The 27935-nt window shown below is 40.8% G+C and overlaps 1 protein-coding gene across 1 annotated transcript in view; it reads right to left on the bottom strand.

Annotated features, from left to right (window-relative positions):
- LOC109042209 (uncharacterized) overlaps window positions 1–27935 on the bottom strand; it is a 129799-nt gene that overhangs the window by 88961 nt on the left and 12903 nt on the right. The window contains exon 3 of the mRNA XM_019058844.2: window positions 20107–22927. Coding sequence (XP_018914389.2) covers window positions 20107–22927 — 2821 coding nt within the window. The remainder of the gene's footprint in view (window positions 1–20106; window positions 22928–27935) is intronic.

Raw genomic sequence — 27935 nt, 5'->3', positions numbered from 1 at the left:
AAAGAGCCGATTTTAAAAGGATAGAGTTGACGTATATTTTCGTCTTTTTAGGCTCGATCAGGAATAATTTTATCAAACTCGCAAAAATTAAAGATGAGACGAAAAATGACCGAGATTTTTAGCCAGGTAGGATTCTTCGTATGAAATTCTTGCATATAGACGTGTTCGACTAAAAAAAATTTGGGTGGAAATTGCATATCGACGGTGAAACTACCAAACCACGTATCTCGATTTGCGACGTCGCAGACTTCCTGTCATACTTTATTTTTTCAATGAAAAACTACTTAACATCCAGTCTTGAAAATTTTTGTGATTTTTTCTCTTTGTGCGGAGAAAATTCCGTGAAAATTTCAAGGAATGATATTGATTTGTAGTCCAGTCAATCTAGCCAAAAAAAGGGTCTAACCTCGGACAAATTAGCACAAACTTCTCTTGTGTTTTAAAGCGCTCCAAAACATGTCTAGAGCCCCCAAAAAAAAGTTTACCATTAGCCCCCCTCGGGAACACAGTCAAAATTGCGTATGACAAAATGGCGGCCGTCTGAAATAACGGATAAATTGATTGTTGACTTCGTCACCGTTTTCCCGATTTTGTGTGATTCTAGTGCATCCAGTGAAAAAAATCATTCTTGTCGTTTTTTTAGAGTATAAAATTCTGCTCACGGATATATATTAGTTTTTTTAATTTTGACTTGTTGGTGCCGAGCTACGAGGTCAGACACCGAAAAAAAAGACTAGAATTTTCTTGAAATTTCAAGTTTGGTTTGTAACTTTTAAGATACAGCAATGGAAGAATTTTTTGTCTCAAAACTGTTGGTACCATTGGAAAGAGCATGAAATTTTCTTTTGAAAACACATATTACATCAAAATTTAACTGAAGGTTAAAGACCTTTAGAGGGTCTTTATGGAATGGTGTCAAATTTGACATTTTTTACTTTTTGTAAATTTTGGCTGGAATTTCGATCAGTGTGAACCTTTTTCCCGAATATTCGACTATTTTTGAAATAAATTTTGTTATTAATTTGATAGCCATGGTACATAGTAAAGGGAGAAGCACTTAGAGGGATGGTGGACCCCGGGGGGGGGGGGGGGGGGGGCTTATCTGATTCGTTCACCGTTTAGACTATCGCAGTTAAAGATTCTAAGAAAAAAACTGCAAAACATCTATTTGTCGGCAGATTTTCATGAAATTTGGTGTATCCCAGTATATCGACCTAGGAAATTCGAATTTGACGTTACTTTCAGTCTGAATCAAAATTCAAGATGGCGGAAAAGAAGATGGCGGCAGTAATTTGTTAGATACCTGTTTATCGACTGATTTGCATGAAACTTAGTAAAACCCTGTATTTTGACCTAGAGAATTTGAATTCGGTGTTGGTTCTAACCAGAATTGAAATCAAAGATGGCGGGAAGAAGGTGGTGGCCATAATTTTTAAAAATTAAAGATGGCGCCCATAATTTGGAAACTACTTGTTTATCGCCGGATTTTCATGAAACTCAGTATACCCTGGTATTTTGACCTGTACATTTTGAATTTGATATTAATTGTAGTCAAAATCAAAATTCAAGATGTCGGCAAGAAGATGGCGGAAAAAAGATGGCGGCCTTAATTTGTAACATACCTGTTTATCGACTTATTTTCAATAAACTTAGTATTACCCGGTATTTTTACCAAAGTTTGTCGGTTTCGGTTTGATGACATAAAAAGTTAATAAGAAAGGGTAAAAAAGTAATTGAGAGGCTTAAGGAAAAGGCGCATAAGTGCAGTTTTCGAAAAAATCGACATATTAGTGATTTCAACTAAATCTAGGTTTGAAATAAATTCTGTGAAAAATTCACTGATAAAATCCAATTTTTAAGCATCAACATGTGAGTTGGAACTTTCTCTCCGCCATGAGGCTTCATATAATTTATAAACTTTTAACACGTTTTTGTCGAAATAGCGAAAACTGCACTTATGCGCCTTGTCCTTCAAGCCCCTCCCTCCCCCCCGCCCAATTGAGGATATAAATGTGAAAATGCAATTTTTTCAGTAACGTCGAATATTTAATTGACACAAATTGAGAAATATAAAGGTGAGTAATGAAATAAAATATCAACTAAATTTTTATTTGGTCTATGGCAAGCTAAAGAATATTTGATTGTATAAATTGTCGTGTATTCGGCTGACAAGATTCCGAGGGTAATTGAAGGTTCATGTTTTTATTACTTTTCTTATTATTTACTTACATTTCCTAATTTCTTTACTTGATTAATTTATTCCCTTTAACTTTTTGTATAAAATGATTTTTAATATTTTTGTCTCTAAAATACTTTTATTCAATATCCGACTCATCGCCGCTAAAGGAAGCTTCTTCCTCGGTATTTTGGCATCCTACCTCATTGCAGTTGTTTGTACCTCATTGTTTCCCTGTTGCATTGATAGATTGATTGATAATCCGGTGGAGGAAAGAGAGGGGAATTTTTCATTCTTACAATAGTTAAGCAATTTCGGAAAGGACTATTTGAATTACTAATTATCTTCATTTTCCGCTTCCTTTTTGCTATCATGTTTCATTGATTTACAATTGGCTTTAGCAACAGGTTTCCTGATCTCGGTGAACCAGATCTCACATCTTATTTAGTAAACAACACAGGCAAGCAGGCCCGCATACTTATTGAATATATTGAAAGGTTCATTCTGGACTTATTATAACACAATACTGATTTTAGAAAAATGTAGAAGTAGATTCAATACTTTGATTTTACTCACCCGTTGAAGATTGAGTTCGATTCCTCTCTCGTAGCGATCGAAAAGCAGACGACAGGAGGCAGGTCGGTAAACTTTCAATTAATGAACTTTTCATTCTAAAGAAAAGCCGGGCATAAAGTCACACAAGCCTGTGTTACGTCACCTAAAGCACAGGTGCTACCCGTCTCCCCTGTTGACATCCCCTTCCCGCGTACCTGTACTCGCGTTTTAATCCTTATTTGCGCTTTCGCTAGAGTTGACCGCCCAAAGGTTCCAAACTTTCAATGTTGTATTGAATTTATTATAATTATTAGTTTTAGTATTGATTCCTCCAACGCAAAAAGACCCGCTCCCCGAGCTGCCTTCATTATACAACCCAATCCAATAAAGGGATGGTGCTTAGCATAGAAAATCAACTTTCTGTAAATATTGCCATTTTTGACAATTTTAAATAAAGCCGTGTCAAACACAAAAAATATCGAAATTTTTGAAACAAGGTACCTAATCTTATTGTAAATTTTATGTACTTTCACGTGGTTACAGTGGTTTTTTGATCAGACCCCTCTAAAATGCTTAAAAATTAGGAAAATGGAGCTAAAAATGGACTTTTTTCAGAAAAGCGTCAGTTTTGATCCCAGAAGAAATTATCCTATCGGCAAATATAATTACTTGAAAGGATGTTGAACACACTTTTCTAGACCGAAATTTAACGTACTTTTCAGTTACATCATTCATTTTAACTTTAAAGCTCATTTTAAAGCGATAAAATCTCAAAAATAACTAAAAAATTAAATTTCATCAATTTTTTTTTAACTTTTTTTAAACCAAAATTCAGTGCTAGGACCCCTCAAAAAGACTTTACGGCAAACTTCACTAGCCCTATGTTATAGAAAATTTTATGAACTTTTCATTTCTTACCTTGTTTTTTTTCTTAAACTCTTTTTAACACGTAAAAAATAAGAAAAATCGCGGGAAAATTTTTTTCGGGCAAATTGCAATTTTTTTCAACATTGCCTCCGCATTTTCACGAGAGACGCCAAAATTCAAATAAAGGTACATTTCTTACATAAAATTTTATCTGCTTTTTGATGATTACCATGGTTTGATGAAAAAAATTGTTTGCAGCCATGAAAAACCACAAAAACCTGAGAAAAAGCCTTATTATTCAATAATTTGTAAATTTTCACCGTCTCAAAAATTGGCTTCTAAGTACACTTAAATACCTTAAAAAATTTATTCATGGACATTTTTTTAACTTCCATGTGCTATTACATTGGTACCATAAAATTTACTTCAAACAAAAATTACTAAACTTAAAAATTTTGAGTATATGTTAAGAAAGTGGTTCGTAACCGAGCAGCCGGATTTTCCAATAGACAACTTTAACGCCATATCTAACCCTCTTTAAAAAATTCAAACCAGTAATTTCAGGTATGCAATTTGTTGGAAATTTTATGCTCTAAACGATGATTACCGTCGTTGAATCAGATCCTCAGTTTCCAGCTGTCAAAAAGCCGAAAATCGTTGAAATTCTGAAATTTCTAGAGAAATCAGTTTTTAGCGTAATTCCCTTAAATACGCTTTTCAGGTACATGATGTAAAATTTAAATGAAAACCAGGGTGTTATTTGTCTTGCAAATTTCATTACCTTTCTGAAAAGTATATATAAGTTATACTTTTGTCGAAAAATAATTGATCAAAAGCGCTGGAAACGGAAAAAAACAGCTGAATTTGTAGTTGAATATTGACTTCATGCTTTTGAATGATTCGTCTCACAATGAGGTCATATAAGATGAAAAGGTAAAATGAATGGGTATACTTATGTAAAATTTAGCGTACTTTTCAGTGGTGCCGTTGTTTTTAACCTTAAATTAATTATTTTGACCTAAAATTGGTCAAGAACGCGAGAAATCGTGAATTTTCAGCAGATTTTGCCGGTTGTTGTTTTTAAATATTAAAATTCGGAAAGGAAAAAAATAAGAAAAGCCTAAGTTTTGTATATGATTCTTAATCAAAATTTTATGATCTTTCAAACTAATGCCAAATTTTTTTGGTTTGACGCATTATTTTTGAGTTATAAAGGGAAATCCGTATGTACGTCCTCTTTGAAAATTGCCGTTAGCCGCCATTTTGAAAAACTGCGATTTGACCCTCTTTCCCGGTGGAATTTTTTGGTAAACTTTTTTTTCTGTCTTATTGGGTACCTAGAGACCCTATATACCAAAGGAAAAGTTTGTGCTAATTTGTCCGAGGTAAAAAGCTAGATTGACTGGACTATTGGTCTACTTCAAAAAAATAAAATGTGAGCGTAGATTTTTAAACACCGCAAACGAGATACGTGGTTTGGTAGTTTCACCGTCGATATAAAAAACCGTGCTATCTACAAGAGGGTTAAAAACACTTATGAGTTGAGTTTAATTGAGTCTGTAGTTGGTTTTTTCGACTGCTCTTTGCATCCCAATCAATCCTCCTCAAAATTGCTTACGTGCTCCTGTCTAACACAAGTTACCTTATAGTCCTAACTGTCCTAAAAGTCCTAAACTGTTGCACATATGTCTTTCGCTAAAACTGTCGACGTACCCACATTGCTCTGTATTAGGTACTCAATCTCATCTTATTGAGCTACAGATACAGATTACTTAAAACTAAATGAATTTAAATTTAATATCCTTCCAGACTTTTTCAATTGTCAGGGGAAACTATGAAACGCCTACAACTAGTCAAAATTCACTTTTCAATTTGAAAGAGAAAAAATGCCGAGGCTAAACTTAAAATTTCGTATCGACGACTCGGTTTATTGGTTCGGCTGCATACCCACCCTTATAAATCCTATGAAATTTAAGAAACTTTCTTAGCGGAACGACATTTATTGAAATCACATTCCGCGAACGTTCATTTTGCACCTCTGAATAGAGCTCGCATAGATGCAGGCCACAATAGGATAGGCCCGCGCACATACTGTCATGTTGAGGAAGAACGCCGCATGAACATTCGAGAATTGCCTAATTTCCCTGGATAAAACATGTATTTCTTAGCAAAGTCATGCATATTTTTCCTTGAAATTTTCAGATATTTTAGGTTGGATTGCGAACAAAATTGTCTAAAAAACTTAAAGAAAAATATGAAAAAATTTTCCAGTAGATTCATTTTATATCGGAGGCAATGTGGCAACGCCTGAAGGCTCATGCGGCGTTCTTCCTTAGCACGGCAGCAAAGGAATCAGCAAAAAATCGGAATGTGCCCGTAACGCGAGCAATTCCATGCTCCCTTAGGAATACTCCATTTCCCGGGGGCTTGGCGGCGGGAAAATCCCGGTTGCGTCGCGCGTCGGAAAATTTTCCACGGCGGTCCACCGGGCGTCGGGCCGACGGGTGGTTGCCATGGCAACGGTGGCCGCTCACGTATACAGACCCGCGATGCGATGCGACGCCTTCAATCAAAATGACTCGTGACCCGAAAGGCAATAGATCGTATTCGATAGTGCTTCGATGTATCGTTCAGTTCAAAACAATAGAACATAACCTCAAACAAAAATTTCAGGATTTAAGCTGAAAATGAGAAAATTCTTAAGAATTTCACTTTCCATTGCCATTAAATATTCATAAGATTCAAAAATCTATGACAAAAAACCCGTTACCTCAGATCACTCAATTAACTTTTGAGGCTATATTTACATGTTGAACCAATCGATATCGATACAATCGCACCTGCTCGATGTATCGAATGCGATCCAAGCCCGATGCCGATGTGTTCCGGCCGCAGACCGTGTCAGTTACAATTTATCTCGCAAGTCTTGTCCCCTCAATTTCATCGGAAATAAATTTGCGCTCCTCGCGACCTGCGCCATAGGGCGCTCGCGTCCGCACTGGACCCCTTCGCCCCCCCCCCCCCATCTAAGAACCTCCGCTAAATTCGCCCCTTTTTGTAAGCTATCAGAACAGGTCAATGGAAGGCGGCTCCAATGACAAGGTAAACTTCCGAGGGAAATTTGAGCACGAGACAAGACTTTGTTTAGGCTCCACTGTGTGTTCCTAAATTCTTATCCTTCCGTCGCTGAAATATGACCCCCCCCCCTCCTCTCTCAGAGTCTACTCAAAGCTCATCCCCTTTTTATATCAGGGCTGGTCATTGGCTCAAATGACTAGGTAAACTTCAACGGGAAATTAGAGCTTATAGCAAGACTTTGTTTAGGCTCTACAGTGTTGCAACCTCCAAAGTATCATCGAAAAAACAAGGGCACATTAGCTCAGCAAAGCACTTCCTTCAATCCTATATGTCTGAGAGTAATGTGCGGTTTCGATAGATTTAACCAAACATTTGGTTGATGGTCGCTTATTGATCTGATCGAAAAAAGTAGCCCAAAATAAACATAACATGCAGAGTCATTTCTAACTGAGTACAGCCGCATGCGGACCAAATAGTATAACCGCCTGAGCCTCGGCCCTACCAAATCTTTAATTGACTGAAGCAAAATAATAATATCTACTATATTTACGCTGAAAGCTCGTAGACGAAAATATCAATAGCTCGTTCCGGTTCTACTCTAGCGCTGGAGTTCTACTGAATTTAATCTTCCTCAGAGGAAGGCGTTCTTTGAGCAGACATTGGTGTGTCCTTGGTGTCGGCATTAATGCCAGATTGCCTTCAGTCTATCGAATTGGATATGCATTACGGCAATTCCTAGAGCAGCGAGTTGTAAAAGTTGTAAATAGAAATTGACATAAAAGGAACCTAAGTGCCTTCAGTTTTTCAGATATGCAACACGGACATCCGTTGAGTACAAATAGTTGTATTCAGGCGTCACTTTCAACTTCGCATCATGCGCCGTGCGTTGCGACTTAATTTTGTCTGTAAATGATTCATAAATTTCAGAATGACACGTTATTTTAACTTCAGGAAAAGGACATACGTCTCGCATGTTTTCCTTTGAAAAAATTGGTCATCAGACAAGATATAAATTAAAACACTGATGTGCAAATACTTCTTCAAAATTTCACGAGAAAAACGAATCTCGAAAATCTATTCCTAAAGAACTTGTACCTAGATGTAAGTATAGGATTAGCATTGATTAATATGGAAAAAGGTAAAAATGGTGCTATACGCTTAGCTTCTATTTGATCGTGAAAATTCAAAAGTTCTGTAAAAAGTATTTGTTAATCTCTTGTAAAGGAATTGATTCACAAACTTCGCATTGTGAGGGTTTTCCTACGTAAGATTTTGAAAAGAAATCATGTGGCGTTTTCTCTGTTTTAGAGAATGTTAAGTGGCCCGAAGATTATGAAGTTTCTTTATGCAGCCTTTGCCAAGACCACCAGGGATAAACCACCAAACCCTTTGTAGACTTGCAGATAAGGGAGGAGGTACTCCTGTCAACCGCGCCTTAGAGGGTGCCAAAAAATATTGCGTTTGGAATTGTTGGATCATGAAACCGCCGACAACAATACACTTTATGGAGCGAAAAATTAGCCTTAAACTACTGAAATTACCCTCATCCGATTTCTTTATCACTTCATAAGAAAAAGCTGGCAAAGTTTCACCGTCGATTCGAAGAGAATCCCAACAGAGAAGTTCTTGAACAAGCTGAGAAAGGATGGATTTTCTGGAGGCGGCTCCGTAAATCTGAGAAAGGATGAGTCAAAAGTAGGTCTATCGTGAAATCATAGCGCAACAGCTTTTGAAGTTCAAAACCGGTGAGTCGTGGTACCAGGTAAACAATTATCCTGTGCTGTCAACCTTGAAAGTTTCAACACCCGTAGGAACACTTGCCGAGCTTTTTACCCTTGAGTCGGGCCGGATCACCTTTGAAACAGGATCCAACGTATATGAGCTCTCGGGCCCTGGAAACCCCGAAATTGTTCTCACTCATGCTCTACATTTCCATTTTCCCCTTCAAGAGCTCCCCTCCCGATATTATGATCTAGGCCTACCTCATTCAGAGGAGTTTCACAGGGAAGAAATACGTAGTGCGATTATGATCTTTTCAAAATAATGCCTCGAACGCAATATTTTAAAATTTTCGGCATATCTTACTCTAAAATGTGAAATCGTATGAGCAATAACGATTAACGCATAACGCCTGTAGGGCGAAGCATTTCAAGGTATTGGACTGCGAAGCGGTCAAGAAGCGATAGAATCATTTAAAGATGGAAAACAAACCAACAGAACGTCTGGGACCGGTCTCAAAATATGGAAGCTAAACTTGTCTGGAATTTAAAATAATACGCAAGGAGGGGAAGGGGGTATTGCGCCATTGCCATCAAACCTTATTAGGAGGGGCTAAATTTTTTGAAGAGCTAAAATGCCAGGGAAAATAAATAAATCTCTGAAAAGCATCAAGATTGACGCAAATTATCTCAAAGGGAACCAATGTCCAGTTAAAAGCTAGGAGTATCACTTTAGACAAATCTCGGGGAAGGGCAAAAAGGAGGAGGAAGAGACAGGGATCAAAAAAAAGGGAGGAAAAGGGAAAAGAAGAAGGAAAAATTAGATTTGGTAATTATTTATGACAAATTTGACTCAAACTGCATTTTAGATGCTTTAAAATTTTGAAAATCTTCCTGGGAAGCCCCCCAGATTCCCCTTACACCCCCTCCCGTTCGAGGTGTCTGGATCCGCCTATGTTAAATTCTCCTTGTCTAGTGGTCCATTGACCCAAATTGTTCAATATATAGGTCAACTTTAAAATTCTAAGTGAAGGGTTCCCCACCCTTTACGAACGCCCCCTCCCAAGATGGCGCTTGTGGATGGACCGGAGAAAACGTGAGAAGTCCCCGCGGTGGAGCCCACCCCCACCCGCCCCCGGATGCGTGCGTCAGGACTGTCGTTGGGCTAACGTTTAAGCGGGCCCGGAGCCGGAGGGTGCGGTAATGCGTGGTTCTTTACGGATAAATGGGTTGTAAAAATACGATCCTCGAAGCATGGTATGTTTATCGAGGAATGACCTATTTCGGCCCGCGGCACGGTGCGCCGCGGCGTGGCGTGTCGATGCCGTGGCGCACTCCCAGTCTGCCCGGCATCAGTTTCCCGCAGGGTTGCCGAATTGAGGGAGGATCGCCCGATTCGCCGTTCACATTGTCTGATGTGTAGGGAATTTAAGACTTGCCATGAATGAATACCGCGCGTGTAGACGAGAGTCTTGGAAATTGGCAACTCTGGGCTTTGTCCATTTAAATATATGTGAAACAATCGATGTTTATCGACTCCGCCTCCAGCCGTTGGGCTACGTAGGCTATAGCCTAGGGGCGCGACATTCTGCGGGGGAGGAGAGGGATTTTGGAAAATTTTAAAACATCTTTTATAATTTTGCGAATATTTTGCCACTCTTTATATAATCATCAAAACCAACTTTTTTGACGTCAAAGTCAAAATGGAGTTAAATGGAGGAGCAAAAGTTTTATGAACTAGACCATTTTGCTAAATTTTACTACTATCTCTGGCTCATCTATGAAATGACCTATCTGCACAGTGAATCAGATGGCACGTATTTTGCAAATAAAATTAGCCACATTAGAAGTTCTTTTATGCAGGATGTAATTTGACCAACAAGAATCACCAATTCGCGATTAGTGGGCGGGAATTGTAGAGGTACCTATAATATGGGTCAAAAGTTACATTAGGGATGCTTGATTGATGCCTTACATAAGATGGAGGAGTCGGAAAGTCAAAAAATTGCCTAATATTATGGACGTCCCCGTCGCAGATTTCTTGTTACGTTTTTTCTCAAAGGATAATCATTGGTCATTTTTTTTTGGAATTTCCACACATTTCTCTATATCTACCGCAGAGTGTTGTATAAAAACTTCGAACAATATCTTTTACTTAATTACGAGCGTTATGTTTCATTAAGACACGATACGTGTTGTGGTAATTTTTACGGTTCTCAAGGATCTCCATAAGATTCGGTGGCCCATACTTTCCTTAAAAATATAAAGGTATTCTACACGGGCGTAAGTTGAATAGTAGAGGCCCCCGCTATTTCCCTTAACGAACCACTTAAAAAGACTTCATCTCGAAAGAAGTTGTCGAATTCCGCGGGCTGAATACTGAATTTGATGTGCAAAGTAATTGACAAAGAGGCACAATCAACGGCGCAGACTTCAGTCGCATAAAATCGCACATCGCAACGCAAGGGGCTCGCAACAACTGTTTTAACTGCTGGGAGCGCAAATTGCCTATTCGAGTAATTGAAGGCGCAAAGAGAAACTCTTTTCTTTACATGACGAATCCAGGTTGTCTCATTGTGATGGTTGATTTTTAATCTATTTAGTGGCTAATTTTAATATACTTTCTTAAGACAGTAGACTGATTATCGAAATCGGCAGATAAAGTTATAGATAAAAAATACAAAGAAAAAACGGATCCTATTGGTGGAAGTGGGCGGTTGCAATGGACAAAGGAGGTAAGTAATGGTCTAACTAACGGCAACCCACAAGAGACCCTTTAGTTAGGTAGTTAATCATTTTCTCCCTTAACCATTTCAATCAATAGGATCGCTCCATATATGTATTCTTGCTATATGTATTCTTTGCCTACCGCTTTGTCTATTAATTTCAATAACCAGCCTGCAGTAAACACAATCAATATGAAGAAGGAGCGACAGCTCAACAGTAGGCTGATTATTGAAATTTATAGACGAAGCTATAGACAAAACTATGGACAGAGCGATAGACAAATAATACCAAGAAAAATCGGATCCATTTGATGGAAGCGGGTGATTACAGTGGACAAAGGAGGAAAGTAATAGACTGACTAACGGCAAACCACGAGAGACCCTGTGGTTATTTCACCCTTTTTCCTACACTGGAAAAAAACACATTGGATCTAGAGTCCAGACTCTTAAAAACATTGACAAGAAAAAGTACTCTTGATTCAATCATAATCAAGCTTAAATCAAGAACCAAGCCTCTTAATTTAAGCGGTTTTCGTTTTGATTCAAGCGAAAATCCGATTGAATCAAGAGTCCATTTTCTTGTCGATGTTTTCAAGAGTCTGGACTCTAAATCCAATGTGTTTTTTTTCCAGTGCAAGTGAATAAAAACTACTCGCTCCAACCGATAGGATCGCTCAATCCTCCCTTTGCCTCCTTTGTCTATCACTTTGTCTATCGATTTCAATGATGTCCGCGGGTCAGGATCATCGCGAGCGCTGCTCCGGTCCCGTCTTTGTCTCCGGGTAAACTTGACTCCCTCGATGCCTGACACAAATACAAAGACGAAGGCGCTTAAAATAAATCCAAAACAAACCAGCGCCGTCCGCCGTTCGCCGTTGCACTGCGTCGCGGACTCGGGCTTCGTCACGTCCACGTCGCGCCGTGCAGCGCACGTGGCCTCCAGCACGGTGGTAGGTCTCAAAAAACGACCCGTCTCCAGGAAAAACTTTTAATTAGTCACCAGTCCACTCGAGATGAGACCTTAATGTCAGGAGGAAACGTTTTCAGTGGAGCGGTTTTCATTAAGTAGTGAGGTACGCGGTATCACTGAAAAAAAAAATCTCGGTGTATTTACTAAGAAAAGGGTAAAATTACCAAGAATTCAGGGCTCTTTTTGATCCCAGTTTTTTCTTGGTAAAATTACCATTTATGGAATTGGTAATTTTACCGAGAAATCTCGGTAACATTATTGAGCTTTCTCGGTAATTTTACTGGACCTTTGTTAAAACGCCAATATTTTTTATCGACTGTGGTAGAGTTGCCGAGATAAAATGGCAAAGTTACCGAGAATTGATTACCAATAAAAGTGGTATTCTCACCGGAAAAACAGTAAAAATACCGGTTTTTAGGTAAACTTACCAGTCTGTCTTGGTAAAATTACCAATAATTAGTAAAAAAAAGTGAGATGGTAAAGGTACCAACGGACCTTTGTAAAAACGCCGAGAATTTTTATTCAGTGCTCTGGGAAAAACTTTTAATTAGTCACCAGTCAACTCGAGATGAGACCTTAATGTCAGGAGGAAACGTTTTCAGTGGAGCGGTTTTCATTAAGGGTACACGGTATGAAGAGGAAACATTTTGTGTTAATATGGGGAGAAGAACTTAAAGTAACCTAAACGTGCAGTCAATAGTTTTTGCTCACAATTGCACTGGAAAAAAAAAGAATCTTAAGTTTGCCGCCAAGAAGTATTTTTTCTTAAATCAAGAATTTTGCTGCTTAATATAAACTGCTTTTTTGCTTAAACCAAGCCTTATTTTTCTTGCATTAAGAAAATTTCAGCTTAAATCAAGATGAAAAAAATTCTCAGCGGCAAATTCAAGAATCTTCATGCTTGAGCCAAGCACCTTTTTTTTAGTGTGGTTTTTCTTTGGGCCACATTGACCAATTTTTGGGGTTTCGATGACTAAATTTTTGAGTTACATTGATCGAACCTTCGGGTTACGTTGATCATTTCTTTTTGTTACATTGACAAAATCTTTGAATTACCGTGACCAACACTGAGAGTTGAAAATTTGCGATCTCGTCGAAAATTAGGCCAGAATCGCCAGGACTACCACTCCTGAGTCGCTTAAATTATATCCATCGAAGTGAGGGCTAATTTTATTTCCGACTGTCGTTTTTATTTATTTTCGGATATGAGCACGAGAGCAGCACTACATTCTACACTGAAAAAAATATTTGTGTTACTTTTGGTTAATGTAGGAAGCGTAACACAAAGCAACCCAAATTTTGTGTTGCTTTTGGAACAGTTTGTGCAGAATTTAACGCAGCAAACCATGAGGAGACCGAGAGACTCCATAATCAACCGAAGACTTGAGTTATTTTGAGTTGCACTATCAATATTAACCAAACTTTTATGTTGAATTTTCTCTCTGAGTGGCTCTTGCAACTTATCTCGATGTCAAAATCAAAACATTTTTCTGCGAAGAGATTTGAGTAAAAGTTATTGGAAGTTTTGCTGCGATCGTCATTAAAAACACTAAGATTACGATGAAATTACTCGGCTCTCGCACATCGCTCTAAACCACAATGCGTGATACAACTATTTCAACTCCTGAGCCGCTCAAATTGTATCCATCGAGTTGAAGGCGAACTTGATTTCTCAATTCGCTCTGCAATAGTATTTGCTTTGCTATTACCGTGTTATAAAGGAACAAACACCGTGCCGTTCACAAGACCCATGCGGGCTGATTATTTGAATTTATAGACCTAGCTATAGATGAAGAAGACAAAAGATAAATAGAGGGATCCTATTGGTTAAAACGGGTGCTTCTGCTAGACTAAGGGGAAAATGATGGACTAACTATGGGGCTGCTTATCGGTTGCCGTTAGTTAGTGTTAGTTAGTTAGTATTGCTTACCTCCTTTGTTCATCGCAGCCACCTGCCTCCACCAGGGGATCGCCCCATTTCCCCTCTGTCTTTAATTTCTATCGAATTGTCTATCAATTTCAAAGGATATGGAGGGATCCTAGGTAGAAGGAAGCGGGTGGTTGCAATGGACAAAGGAGGTAGGTAATAGACTAACTAACGACAACCCACGACAGACCCTAAAGTTAATCCATCATTTACGCCCCTAGTCTATAGGACCCACCAATTTCAAGAAATAGGATCGCTTTATATTCCTTCCGTCTTCTTTGCCTATCGCTTTGTCTATCAATTTAAAAAATCAGACCACGTTCGCTTCGGTGTAACGAACTCGGGAGCTCATCGCTCACCACAACTCCACCGTCTCAATTTAAGTGCGTGTGTCCGCCGCGCCACGCCCGGGGGCAGAGAAAATTGCCCTTTGTTGGTTCTCGTTGTTTCTCCACCTCTGAAAGATTCCGTCCGTCAGTATGTAGATGCGTGGGTTCGTTAAAACGTACCGAGAGGGGAATATTTTTCTTCTCCTCCAGAAAAAACCACGGGAGATCTAATTAAAACGTGAGTGGGGCCGCAACTAAGCTCTCTTTTTTTGCGCGAAAAGAGCGACAAAATTCACGCTTGACGTTTCCACTCCGTTCGCATCGTTCCTCATTCTCTCAATCAACGCGTCCGCTCGTAACGGCACACAGTGGATCGAGTCAGTCGAAAAAGTCGGACAAACTTTGGAAACTTTGAAAGCTTATAACTCCGTTAATACAAAACTTTGAGGTTCTCAAAGTGGCTCCATTGGCTCCTCGTAAAATTTTCTTTGAAAAGCACCCTTCAAAATTTAAAATGTGACGAAATAAGCATCAAAATTTGCAGTTTTAGTCAAAAATTCGGACGTATCAATGCTAAAAGGAACTATGTGCAAGTGGAAAGATGGGATGTGCTCGTGGAAGCTGGATAAGAAAGAATGTAAAAGTGGATATACACGTTCACACAGAAATACGTTCAATTGATGACGGGTCGTGCATAAATTTTTGAAAAGTTCGAGTCGACTCTAGTACGCTGATCTCTTGACGGGATTGATTCCTTTCCCTCTGAGGCGAATCAAAAGAATGAGTCCCTTTCCATAATTTTTGCGCAGTAATCAGATAATTTGGTTTATAATTTGGTAGAAAGGAAGGTACTTATGGTTCATAGCAAATATTCCAGTACCAGTGTAAGTTTTATCTTTCCATATTGGGGGCTAAAATTGCTGGAGCAACAATGTAATTGCACTCTGTTCGAAAAAACTGATCTATGTACAGTAGTTCCTTTTGAGAAAATGGAAAAGCGGAATTTTCAACTAAATGAAAAGGAACTGAGCGCTAACTTGTGGCCGAGGGCATGTAACAAGATCCTTGTGGACAGGGCTCATGAGTTAAAGACCGCCTTCCCGATCGTCGTTTCTCTCGCAGTTGCCGCTGACGTCACTGTCGCTTTATAATTCCCATTCATTCTTATGGCCCGACAACTAACGAGCACATCCCATCTTTCCACTTGCACATAGTTCCATTCAGCATAAATACGTCAATTTTATGTCCGATCTCTCTGATTGACTCAATCCACTGTGCGGCAGGGCTGGTAGAATCCACGACTGTACCATTGAGGAAATCTGCCAATCCCTTTCTGAAGCGCACGTGCTCGTGGTGGATTGTTAGTCAAAATATCGAACAATCATTTTTTACCATCCATCAAGAACGTCGCAGAGTTTTCTCCACCGGGGCTGAGTTGAACGTCCTGAAATAGCATCGTTGGGATTCTTAAAAATAGTCTGTTTTGTTCACTAAAATAACGCGAATTTGTGAGCATTTAGTGCAAAATGTGGCAACGCCGTGGGGACCAAGTGCCTTCTCCTTCCCGTCTCATTATTACTCATTATTAGCGCGCAACATACAGGTGTAACATGTGCCCATTGAATGGATGGCTTCGAGGGGGCTTTATTTTCTTTTAATTAGTAAATATTGTTATTGCGAGGAAAATTAATAGTTTAGAGTAAAAGTAAGCACCGGAGGGCGTGCCAACGATTGATGCTCCTTCGCCCATCCCCATCAACCAAGTGATGAATGAATAAAAGATGCCGGCGGGTATTGCGAAAAAATAAGTCAGAATAGTGTTTATTCTCGGTTGAAAAGGGAAAAGAATGAGAGGCGAGAAGAAACGGGAAAAGGGGGAAAATGAATAAAAGTAAGAGAAAGAACAAGGAGGAGAATAAGGAGAAAGAGAGAGCATAGGCGGATCCAAACACCTCTAACGGGGGGGGGGGGCGTAAGGGGGTTCCGACGGCCTTTTCCGAGAAATTTTTTAATTTTTGAGGTACCTAATATGCAGCTTGAGTCAATTTCGTTATGAATAATTACCAATTAATGTAAGCGTATTTCCTTCTTCTTTCCTATGTTCATTCCTTCGTTCTTCCTCATTTTTTTCCGACGAACGGGGGGGGGGAGGGGGTGCGCCCCCTAGGCCCCCCTGGATCCGCCTATGAGAGAAAAAGAGGAAAAGAAGGGAGGAAATGGACCGAAAAAAGAAAGAGTTAAAATTTTCAAGTAACGTCCGATAAGAAAAATCTTTGGTTTAGAAACCATACTGTGGTATACATAGAACACCGTTAACTGTCGTAAATGAACCAGTCATTTTTGGTCTGTCAGCCATACATTGGTACATTGATTATTGAGGTTCCTTATCAACTTTTTCGAATATAGGTAAAAAACTTATCGGGCAGCACAAATAGTTGTCTATGTACAAAACGGACATTTGTATCGCTCCTCGAACTCGCATAAAACTGATTGACAATACGTGATCCTTATGGTAGGTGTCATCTACTTGTGGTTCCCCCTCATAGGCCACATAGGCAACAAGCCTACCGCAGAGTACAAATAGTTGTATCTCTCAAAAACACAATCTCGTTCCAAAAACTTTCTAATGTAATAGATGCGTAAACCTAATGATAAATATCAGCAACTTCAGGTTCGCCTTCAATTTTGCCACATAGTCAAGAAATATACCGCAGAGCACGAATAGTTGTCTCTTCGAAAAACACAGTTTAATCAATCTTGTTTCATAATCTTCAACTGAACCGGAAAAAACTGGTTTTTTTTTGCAGAAAAATTGCAGGAATTATGCAGAAATTGGTCTTTGGACAAATATATATAGTTTTGTCGCCGACTATTATGAAATCGTATCGATTCTCTTATATGAAAATAATATAATATAGAAAAGCAAAGTGACTCACTGAAATTGATTTTACTCTCAAAATTCATCATACCTATGAAAGAGGTTGTATTATTGTTCTGGTTCAGTTCGCATTTAAAAAAAAGGATAAGAAGGAGAAATTTTATAGTGATGTCACGACAATCAACATGAAGTGACGTCACAACTAGCACATCAACAACGCAGCATCTATTGACGTCACAATTAGCATAATGCATTGACGTCCGACTAGCATCATCTACTGACGTCACAACTAGCATCATCTAATGACGTCACATCCGTAACGTCACCAGTGTGTAAAAACTTTGGGAGGTTTTTCACACAAACCCCCTTTCCCCGTACCTCGCTTCCGACGAGGGCGGGAAATTTCAAAACACCGAGCGACCGAGCTACCCAAGATTTCGCAACGCGTTGTCTCGCCAGTTTTTTTCGGCGACTGACGTAAAATTTGGCGGGTCACCGAATCAACAGGACTCTTGGCATAGAGAAAAAAAAGGAGGTGTTTGCATCTTGAGGATTTGTACCCACCTACGTCATCAATGTAAACAAGACGCTCGTTGAGGGTTATGTTGACGCTGTAAAAACGGACCATAATGTCCGATTTTTTTACTTAAATCAACTCTTTATTTAATTTCAAGCACTTTTTATAGAATGACTTTTTCCCTTAAATTACACCATTTCCAAGAAAATCGACAGGATAAAAACGTCGCTGTACCCAATGACGTCATCAAAGCTATAGATACTCTATGAAAAATTCCAAGATGCCCGAAATGCAAACACCTCCTTTTTTTTCTCTATGGACTCTTGGACGATTTCCCAACGCACGATGAATCACCATGAGAGAGTCAAGGCACGGAGAGTTAGCATGTTTTCATCTGAAACACAGTCGCAACGAGTCTCTCCGTTTTATAATCGCACTTAGGATTTCCTAAAATAGAAATGTAAATAGGAGGCCGCGAATAATATCATGAGAATGGCTCCGGAAGGTGTTTCGCCGACAATGAAGCCGGGGTTACGCTCTTTACACTCGGTTTCAATTGTGATCGACAGAAACGGCAACCCAATTCTATCAGGCCAAGTTTGCTTGGAATAGGGTTTGAATCAACGCGTCTAATAACCTCACTTCCAAGCTTGTTTTGATCTTATTCAGACGCTATTCGGTGCGTCAGCTCCCATTTTGAGACTTCTCAGCAAAACAAGATTTCAATTGAGGGTAGTCAAGTGAATAAAATAGTAAACTGAAAATACATAAACATGGTGTCAGAGACCATTCGTTTCAGGCTTTTTTCTCGATTATTTTTGATCGGATGAAGTCTTCATTAAGGAATCCAAATAGCATTGCCCGGAGGCTTCCATAGACCCGCACTAGAAAAAAAACACATTGGATCTAGAGTCCAGACTCTTGAAAAAATTGACAAGAAAAAGGACTCTTGATTCAATCAGATTTAAGCTTAAATCAAAAGGAAATCCACTCAAATTAAGAGGCTTGGTTCTTGATTTAAGCTTAAATCTGATTGAATCAATAGTATTTTTTTTTTGTCGATGTTTTTAGGAGTCTGGACTCTAGATCCAATGTGTTTTTTTTTTTTTCCAGTGCGTAGGCCCCCTCGGCAGATAAAAGGGAAGTCGCGTGATCTTATAAGTTGACGTTCCCTTCAAACTTTTGAAATTTTTCTATCAAATTTACGGAATAGTTTCAGAATTATAGCACGGAAAATTTCACCCTAAACCTCTGCCAATATATCCAAAATCGGCCCATTCCTGATTGAGAATGACCCTATAGGTTGAGGTTTCCTTCACAATTTGGACAATTTTTTATAAAATTCAGAGAATAGGGAAAATATCATACTATACCTCTACTAAGAAATTCACAATCGGCCCGAGCCTGTTGAAAATATTCTACCCAAAAGGAGGGCGCAAGACTCCCCTCCCCAAAATTGAATATTGCTAAATTGACGCAGAGGCTCCGGAAAAATATGTTTTCTGGGGAAATCGCTCACCAGGAATTCGAATTTTACAGTCCAAATACCGCTCAAATATTCTCTGTATTTATACAGGAGGGCCCTAAACTTAGAAAATTTACAAAATTCTGTTATTTTAATTTAAGTACCGACCACTTGTCTCTCGTTTATGAATTGATTTTATGAATGTTAACATTTAAAAATATATTATATCATATATTTTGATGGGGAAATAAATCTTTCGGTGCTTTAATATTTACCCTGTTTGGTGTTTCACTCTAAGTTTTCAACTCAAATCAATCTAGCACCGTTATTTGGCACCCAATTTCCTTTCATGTTTTATTATACTATTGACGAAAAGCTTTGAAATATTCTGCCTTGAAGGTGAGGATATCTTTCCGAATCCAAGAAAAATGCCATGAATGTTTAAAAGTATTACGTTGTTTCATTTTCCGGTTGAAAATATAAAACAGGGGAGAATGTTAAGCGACGTGGAATTTATATGGTTGATTTCAGCTACATCATCTCATTAAAAATGTTCATCGACGCTTTCATCCGTGATACGCTTAAATGGATCGCGTTTAGCAGAAAGAAACCAAGCTGCATCAGCTATTGCCAAATTTCAATGGGCAATATAATTTTTTACAAAAAGAATGTTTGTGTGAATTCCTTCGAAAATTTTAAAGTATTTGCTTCATGCATAGAATTCACTGAAACTTGCATAAAAATCCGATCAACCGTTTTCATGTAAAAAATTAAATTGCTCAATTAAACTTGGCAGTACCTGATGTGACTTAAGTCCTCTCTGCTTAGCGCTGTCAAAATTGCATTTTGCTAATATGCCACCACTCCCGACTCTAAAACTAATGTAATGATGTGGCTTACCTTCTGGACTAGATTGTTGGCCGGAAAGACAGGGCTGGGCAAGGTGGTGCACCCCCGCTCGGAGCTACCCTTGAGGAGCTGCGCCAGGAGCTGCTGACTAGGGGCGGCGGAGCAACCCTCCAGTTGGGAGGGGCTCGAGGTGGTCCGCTGGTGGTGGACGACGAATCCCCCCTCGGCGGCGGAGGGCGCGAGCGAACTCTGCGAAAAGGGGATGTTGGCGCTGACTTTCCTTTTAGGGGATGCGCGATCGCGGTGGGCCTGCTCCCCGGGGGACGTATGCGAGCGCCTCAGGTGACAGTCATCCACCGCCCGGAGTTTAGAGGTCCCGGAGGGTGGGAACTTGAGGCACTCTTTGATCAAGAACTTCAAGTCCTCACTGCTGTGGAGCTTGTGCAGCTTCTCTGTTGTGCTCTCCGGGCGTTTCATCTCGGCCTCGAGCATCTGGCCGTACGGGCCTCGCAGCGGCCGCTTCTCGTACATCTTCGGGGGATGGTGATGGTGGTGATTATGGTGGTGGTTGTGATGATGGTGGGGGTGGTGTTTCTTCTGCTCGTGGTCGGGATGGTCCAGAAGGGATGGCGAGGCCGTCGAATCCCTGTCACTGGCCGGCGTGACTGGCCTCCGATCACCCGCATCACTCTCACCCTCAGATAAGGAATCCGCCCGGGTTAGGACGAATCTCTTCGGGGAGCGGAACATAACCCCATCGTCGTCCCGTTCTTCCGAGCTCTGCGCAACTAGTTTAGGTCTTCGCTTGTCCGGTTCGGACAGCAACTGGAGCCGCGAGAGTAGTTCTTCTTTAGCGGCCGGGTTCGCTTCGAGACTGGCCACATCCCGTAGCTCGTATTTGGTCTCGGGTGTCTTCGGGCAGTGGATGTCGCTCAGGTTCGAATTGGACTCCAGGCTACTGTCTTTGGAGAGCTTGAGGCTATCCCGGAAGGAACTATCGCTCAACAACGGCTGCGAACCCGGCTCCGTTATTGACACGGACAGATCTGTTGAATCGTTGGTTTTGGGCGCATCGCTGATGCTGTCGTCTTTTTCGTAGGTAACGTAGACCGTGACTTGACTGGGGATGGTGTCCGTTCTCGATATCGGTTTCCCGCTATCGTTGTCCTCCCCGCTCGGACTGCGGGAGGACTCCAAGCTCTTGCTCTCCGATCTACCCGAATCGAAGGAAGCAGAGTCTTTCTTCTCGAGCGAATCGTTTTTAACCTCGAGGCAGACGGTCTTGATCTCGTCCGGGGATTCGGGGATCGACTCGCTCTTACTGAAGGACCACTTCGACACGATCGACTCTGGTGGGACGTCGAAGCTTACACTAGAGGCTCCGGTGACCCCCAAAATGGCGGGCAGTTTGATCTCCTCGTCCATCGATTGGTTCCGACTGGCGCTCTCACTATCCGTATCACATCGCACTTTATTCTCACTGGCTGTACTTGCACTTTCACTGATTTTGTTGATCGTGTCGTTCCCGCAAAAGCTGAGGTCGACACCGCTAACATTACTACTCGCGAAATCGTCACTCGTGTCGTCATAACTATAATTACTACTAGCCTTGGTATCGTTATTATTATTACTACTACTGGTGGGATTAGAACCGTTATTATTACTCGTCACGTCAGACTTGGGGAAACTCACGTTATTGTTGCTATCACCATCACTCTTGCGGATTTTCCCGAGCTTGTTATCCACCAACGCACTGATATTCCCGATGCTCCGCGCTTTCTTCGATTTATCCGCCGGCCGCGCGTACTTATCCTCGTACTCCATCTTGATCCCGATCAGCTCGTTCAAGAAAGTGTCCAGCTTCTCCAGGTTGGAGTTCAAAGACAGCTGCTTGTTGAGCTGGGCGGGTGGTCGGATCTTAGACTTGGGGGCGATCGCAGTGGCCTGGTTCGGCTCCTCATCGACCGTCTGGGTGCAGTGGTCCACCTTGGGGACACGGTGCTTGTTCCGCTTGGGCGGTTGAGGCGGGAGGTCCTTAGAGCAGGACTCCTCGGGCTCGTCGATCGAGGACTCGAAGGACTGACTCCCGAAGCGGCGACCCAGAAGACGCGCCGTCGCCTGCGGGATGAGGGACAACTTGGACTGGGGGGAAGTCTCGGAGGTGGAGGGCTCGGGGCTGTAGTCCATTTGCGTGAAGGAGGCACTCCGGAAGGGGATGGTCCGCTGCGTGTAGGTGGTGCTCATGACCGGCTCCGGTTTGGGGACACGCACGCACTCGAAGACATCCTGGACGGGCACGGCACTCGCGTCTGTCGCCGCGACTTGCTTGCTCGAGGGGAGCTTGAGCTTCTCGGTGAGCTCGCGGAGGCGCTCGGCTTTGTCGGAGCTCCGCGGTTTCTTCTTGTGGGCGCCGCCGCTCTTCTTGGCGGCGCTGCCGGCGGGGCCTCCGCGCGCGCCCCGCTCGCTGCCGCCCCCGAGGCGGAAGCGCTGGAGCCGCTCCAGGGTGCCGCCGTTGGCTGACGATGACCACTCCGGGGGGCGACTGCGCGGGCACTTCACATCACCTAACCCGCTCGCACTCGTGTGCTGCGTCCATTGCAAGCTGCTCCGGTATACTGGCGTCGGCAGCGGCGACACCGTCGGGGCTGCAGCCTGCGCCCGGCTATTATTAGCGTGGGGACGCGAAGGGCCCGCGCGGGGCCACGGGACGCCGCAGCAGCAGTCTTGCCCCTCGCCGCCCCCAGAGCGCGCCACTTTCTGGGGGCTCGGTGTCAGCCGGACCCGCACCGAGCCGATCGAGACGATGCCGCCGCCCCGGCCCTCGGGACCGGCCCCTCCTCCGCCGCCGGGTCCTGCTCCTCCTCCTGGGGCCCTGAAACATGTTTCAGAACACGAAAATATAGAAAATGGGAATTTTGGAATATCTCATACAACTTTCCATCATTCACTGAAAAAAAAATCTCGGTGTATTTACTAAGAAAAGGGTAAAATTACCAAGAATTCAGGGTTCTATTTGATCCCAGTTTTTTCTTGGTAAACTACCATTTATGGAATTGGTGATTTTACCGAGAAATCTCGGTAAAATTATTGACTTTCTCGGTAATTTTACTGGACCCCGGTAAAAACGCCAATATTTTTTATCGACTGTGGTAGAATTACCGAGATAAAATGGCAAAGTTACCGGCAATTGATTACCAATAAAACTGGTATTCTCAGCTGAAAAAAAACAGTAAAAATACCCGTTTTTAGGTAAGCTTACCAGTCTGTCATGGTAAAATTACCAATAATTGGTAAAAAAAAGTGAGATGGTAAAGGTACCAAAGGACCGTGGTAAAAACGCCGAGAATTTTTTTTTTCAGTGTTTGGATTACATTTTGCAATTGGGAATTATTTGTGAAATGCCTGTCTCAGTTTAGAAACAACTGATGTGCACACCATTAGGTTCCTTGTGCACATAAGACTTTTTAACGATGAGTCAGAAATTGTAGTTTCGAATCGTAAAGTAAAGTACATTTTTTCGAGTAGAGTGTCTATTGCATCAGTCAATGCGTTAGCTTCATTCTCCTAATGTTAAGGTATATCTCAATTTTCTCAAAATTCCTGGAATACATAGAGTCACTTGGACAATACGGCTTATCTCGAAATGCCGATGCGCTCTTTTGTCAGAGTAGCAAAAATTTGACTTTTCGCAAATCACGCTAAATTTAAGCCGGAATGTAAGCTGGAGAATTTGTTGGATAGTCATTTCTGACTCGAATCATATTTGGACTACATTTTGCAATTAGGGACTAAAATGTCTACCTCAGTTCAAAAACAACGTATGTACCATTAGGTCCCTCACAGACATATGTTTTTTTACACATGAGCCAGAGATTGTAGTTCCTAATTGCAAAATATAGTCTATTTCATGCCTTGAGTAGGTATGAAAAGGTGCATGACGTCTAACCTAAAAGTTTAAGAATTGCTGCCATCTATATTTCTTAATTTCCCCATTGAAATAATGTAAATTGCAGCCATATAAAGCCAAGATAAAATTGTAATTTGAACATACGTGAGAAATGAATGAACAATCGAACGTATTTCTGCCAAACGGAACTATGTGCATTAAGACATGAGCCCTGAGACCCATAAGAATATGTGCGTAATATTGCTCACGTCATAATGCACATAGTTCTGTTTGATAGAAATACGTCCAATAGGATATTCATTCACCACTAAGAAATGTAAAGCAGCAATTTATTTCAACTAGTGCTGATTAAAAAAAAAAAAAAAAAAAAAAAAAAAAAAAAAAAAATTAAATTTGGGATTTTTGCCACTTTCCTAGGACAGTTTTTTGGTCCCGATAACGATGCATTTTTAAAACGTGCAGGTTTCGTTGAAGAAAATCGGCCAAAAAAGTACTTGCACGTTGTAAAAATTATAAACTAACTTTCTCTGAATAATTAATATGTTCAAAGTGCATCCTCGTAATGAAGCACTACTGGAGAGAGCTCGTTTTTCCTACCTCATTAGATTAAAGCAAACGTATCGATGCGCTTCACGTCGAGCCCATAATGATGCCTCTACATTGATCGGAAGGGGGGGGGGGGGGTGTTTTCGTAAAAAAGGAGGAAGATTCGATAAAGATAAATTTCGAAGCTGAACGACGCCTACTTCCTTCCCTCGGATATCAATTCCAGGCACCTCAACAGCTGAAATAATTTGGTATACCTCCAAGCATTAAAGTCCAAAACCCCCCACGATCTTCCATAATTTTACATTTATTTCAGCCCATCATACGGCTAAAAACTCACTATCTCCTAAAAATAACCAAGTCCGGGTCAAGCGGTATCCGTTCAAAAGATACTGTGCTTGAATGCTGACCACTGAAGTTGAAAATTGTATAAATTCTATACTGCTCACGGATGAATGGATGCGTGTGTAAGAAGATATTTTAACTTTCAAATGTTTAAAAAGATGAATAGTCTCTAACGACGAATTTGTGCCAATCGTTCTCTGCGAGTTGAAAGAGAAGTCGAAGAAAAATTCGAAATGAAAAGTTGCTCTACGCTCACTTTAATCGCGCCTGAACTTCGATCGAGACTCCTAAATCACATCACCAAATGACGTAATAATAGTTGGCGGAGTTTTAAAAGCAGCTCAAAGAGTCAATCCGACAATAAATGTTTGAGGGTCTTGGCTTGATACAGTACGTATGTAATTGCCTTCCGTATTATTCCACTGTCTTCGACCAAACATCGTAACTTCATCATGAATTTCATGTGAATATTCGACGTTTTTACTTTATTCGGCCGTATCGAAATGGTCTCTCAAAACCCATTGAATCCAACACTTGCGGGGCACTCTTAGCTCAAGCTTTGTAAGAGCCCCCCCCCCCCCCCTCCGCTCACCAAGATTTATTAGAAGTACTTGCATTCCCTCCATTATATGTGGTGGGCCTGATACTTGATATATGTTCATAGCAGCAACATGCAGTTCTCAAATATGTAGTATGTTCTACGAGCATCATTGGAAAACGGCTATCTCTGGTCGTACCAAGCTCGATTTTCTCTTTTCGGCAAGAATTTTGCTTTTGGAAGTAAAAATGGAGCTAAATCAAACGTGCACTACACTAATAGAATGCGACTCAACGCAACCGAAATTCTTTTACCTAACTTTGTTTCTGTTAACACCCTAGCTGGGTAGACTGGGTTTATAACTGTGCATCTCCATTGTGGGCTGATTTCACCAGAATAAACTTGACTGCATTTTTGTTGTCAAATTGCCTTTCATATTTTATTTTCTCAATAAAATTCAAGCAAGAGAATGTTTTTGGACTTCCTGTAAATTTCCGCCAGCTCGTAACGAATCTAACTACTCACAAAATTTCAAGAGAGGGTGTTGCTTAGGTTTCTATTTAAATAAAATTGGGCAAAATCTGATGTAGCTAGGTTGATCCTAGTTGCATTCATGCAATTGAGATACCACTCTTGCTAATGGGGGACTCGTTTTGCCTACCTTTTCAAATTAAGGCAAATCTTTAAAACGTTAAATTCTCGAGCAATTTGCACATACTTCTCTGTAGAGATAAGAAAATCACGATGCACTGGGACCTACTTCCTTTTCTCTCTCTTAATGTACCAAACATTTATTATAAAGCTCGTACCTATCCTACAGGTTGCATTCCTGTACATTGTTTTTTTTTGTCTAATTTTATTTTTACGAGAAAAAAAATAACTATACTTTAAACATAAGCATATAATGCTCTACAGTCAATCAAAGTTCACCAATACTGTCCCCCTCCCTCTTAATTGACACTCAATTCCCAAAAAAGGTCCTAAAAAAGTAAATAAAATTATTAAGATGACGGGTATCGACAGGTAATGTTGAGAATTATCTAGTTACAATTGCGGACCGAGTGCGATGTCACATTTACAGAAGCATATCGACGGTGTAAGTCGGCAATCATAAAACTCGTTTGCGGTATCTGAAAATCTCCGCTTACATATCATTATTTTAAAGGAGAAAAAATTGGCATTAATTCTTGAAGTTTTTGCAGAATTTTCTTTGCATAGAGAAGAAAAATCATGACAGTTTTAAAGAATTGCCGTTGAGTAGTTTTCCGTTTAAAAAATAAAGTATGACAGGAAGTCTGCGACGTCGCAAACCGAGTTATGTGATTGCCGACTTACACCGTCGATATACTTAAGTAGGAGGAGCAATGACAGATTTGTCGTTGCAGAAATGAGCCGAAAAAGTTGGTTCGTTTTTGCTAAACCCGGTGCGATAACGACGTTGCAAATATCCGCTCATATTTCATTTCTGTTTCAAAGAAATTGCAAACAGTTAATCTTGCTGTAGATTTTCGTCACTCACCGAAAAATTCTTACAATGCGTAATTTACATGGTTTGAAACACACTTTTTCAAATTTTCCGTAACGGGGGCGGTTTCCTAGTAACTAAAACGAGTACCCTGGTAAAAATTGGCAGTAGAATGTGTGTTCCAAAATACTATAGACCTAAAGCCGGCTGTAAGATTTCCAATAGCTTATGTAGCCGGCTGTACAATTTCTTATAAGCCTTTTATAGCCGATGGCGATTAAGCAACAGCCAGACGATAAAGTTTATGCTAAACGTTACTAATTACGGATACTAGGACTTGGTTAGTTTTTGGACTACCGCTCTCTTTTTGTGCCGTAGTATCTTGATTTATTTTGCGAGGAAAGCTCCGTACTTTTGAAGGATGCCTGTCATTCTTAATATGTTGGAGCGCCTTCAATTTCTTATGATACTGTGTCCTACCTCTGGTGTAAAATAGTTGCTTCAGACGCTGTGGCACGCTGCGGCGCGGCGGGCGGGCAAAGAGCGCGAAACGCGCATTGGCGCCTACAAACCTAACAGGGATACTTCACGCATTGCGCAATGCGTGAAGTATCCCTGTTAGGTTTGTAGGCGCCAGTGCGTCGCCGCTCCGCTTTGTATTAGGCTCTAATATTTAATCTCGCGGAGTCAGCGTTATTCAACTCATGATTTTGAAATGTTTGCACACTCTGAATGGACTATTCTCATTTTAATTGATGAAAAAAAAATGTTTTAAAGGAAAATATAATGTGTGTTTTGTAAATATTATGGTAGTTCGGTATCAAACTTAATGATTTCCAAAGCACACGAATTTCTACACAATTTCTTGTAGCCTTTTGTAGCCAATGGCGATAAAGTGTAAAGCCCGGCGATAGGAACAATAGCCCGACTGTATACTTTTTTATAGCTTCGTATAGCCCGGCTATATAATTTGCTCCGCTTTCTACAGTCAGCTATATGATTTTCAATAGCCTTCTTTAGTCGGCTAAAAGAACTTCTATGGTATTTTGAAACGCAGCTCCTATCGCCAATTTTTACCA

This window comes from Bemisia tabaci, chromosome 5 (genome assembly GCF_918797505.1).
Source record: "Bemisia tabaci chromosome 5, PGI_BMITA_v3".
Classification (NCBI taxonomy): Eukaryota; Metazoa; Arthropoda; class Insecta; order Hemiptera; family Aleyrodidae; genus Bemisia; species Bemisia tabaci.
The sequence above is the reverse complement of the archived record's forward strand: the minus strand, read 5'-3'. Positions and strand labels throughout refer to the sequence as shown.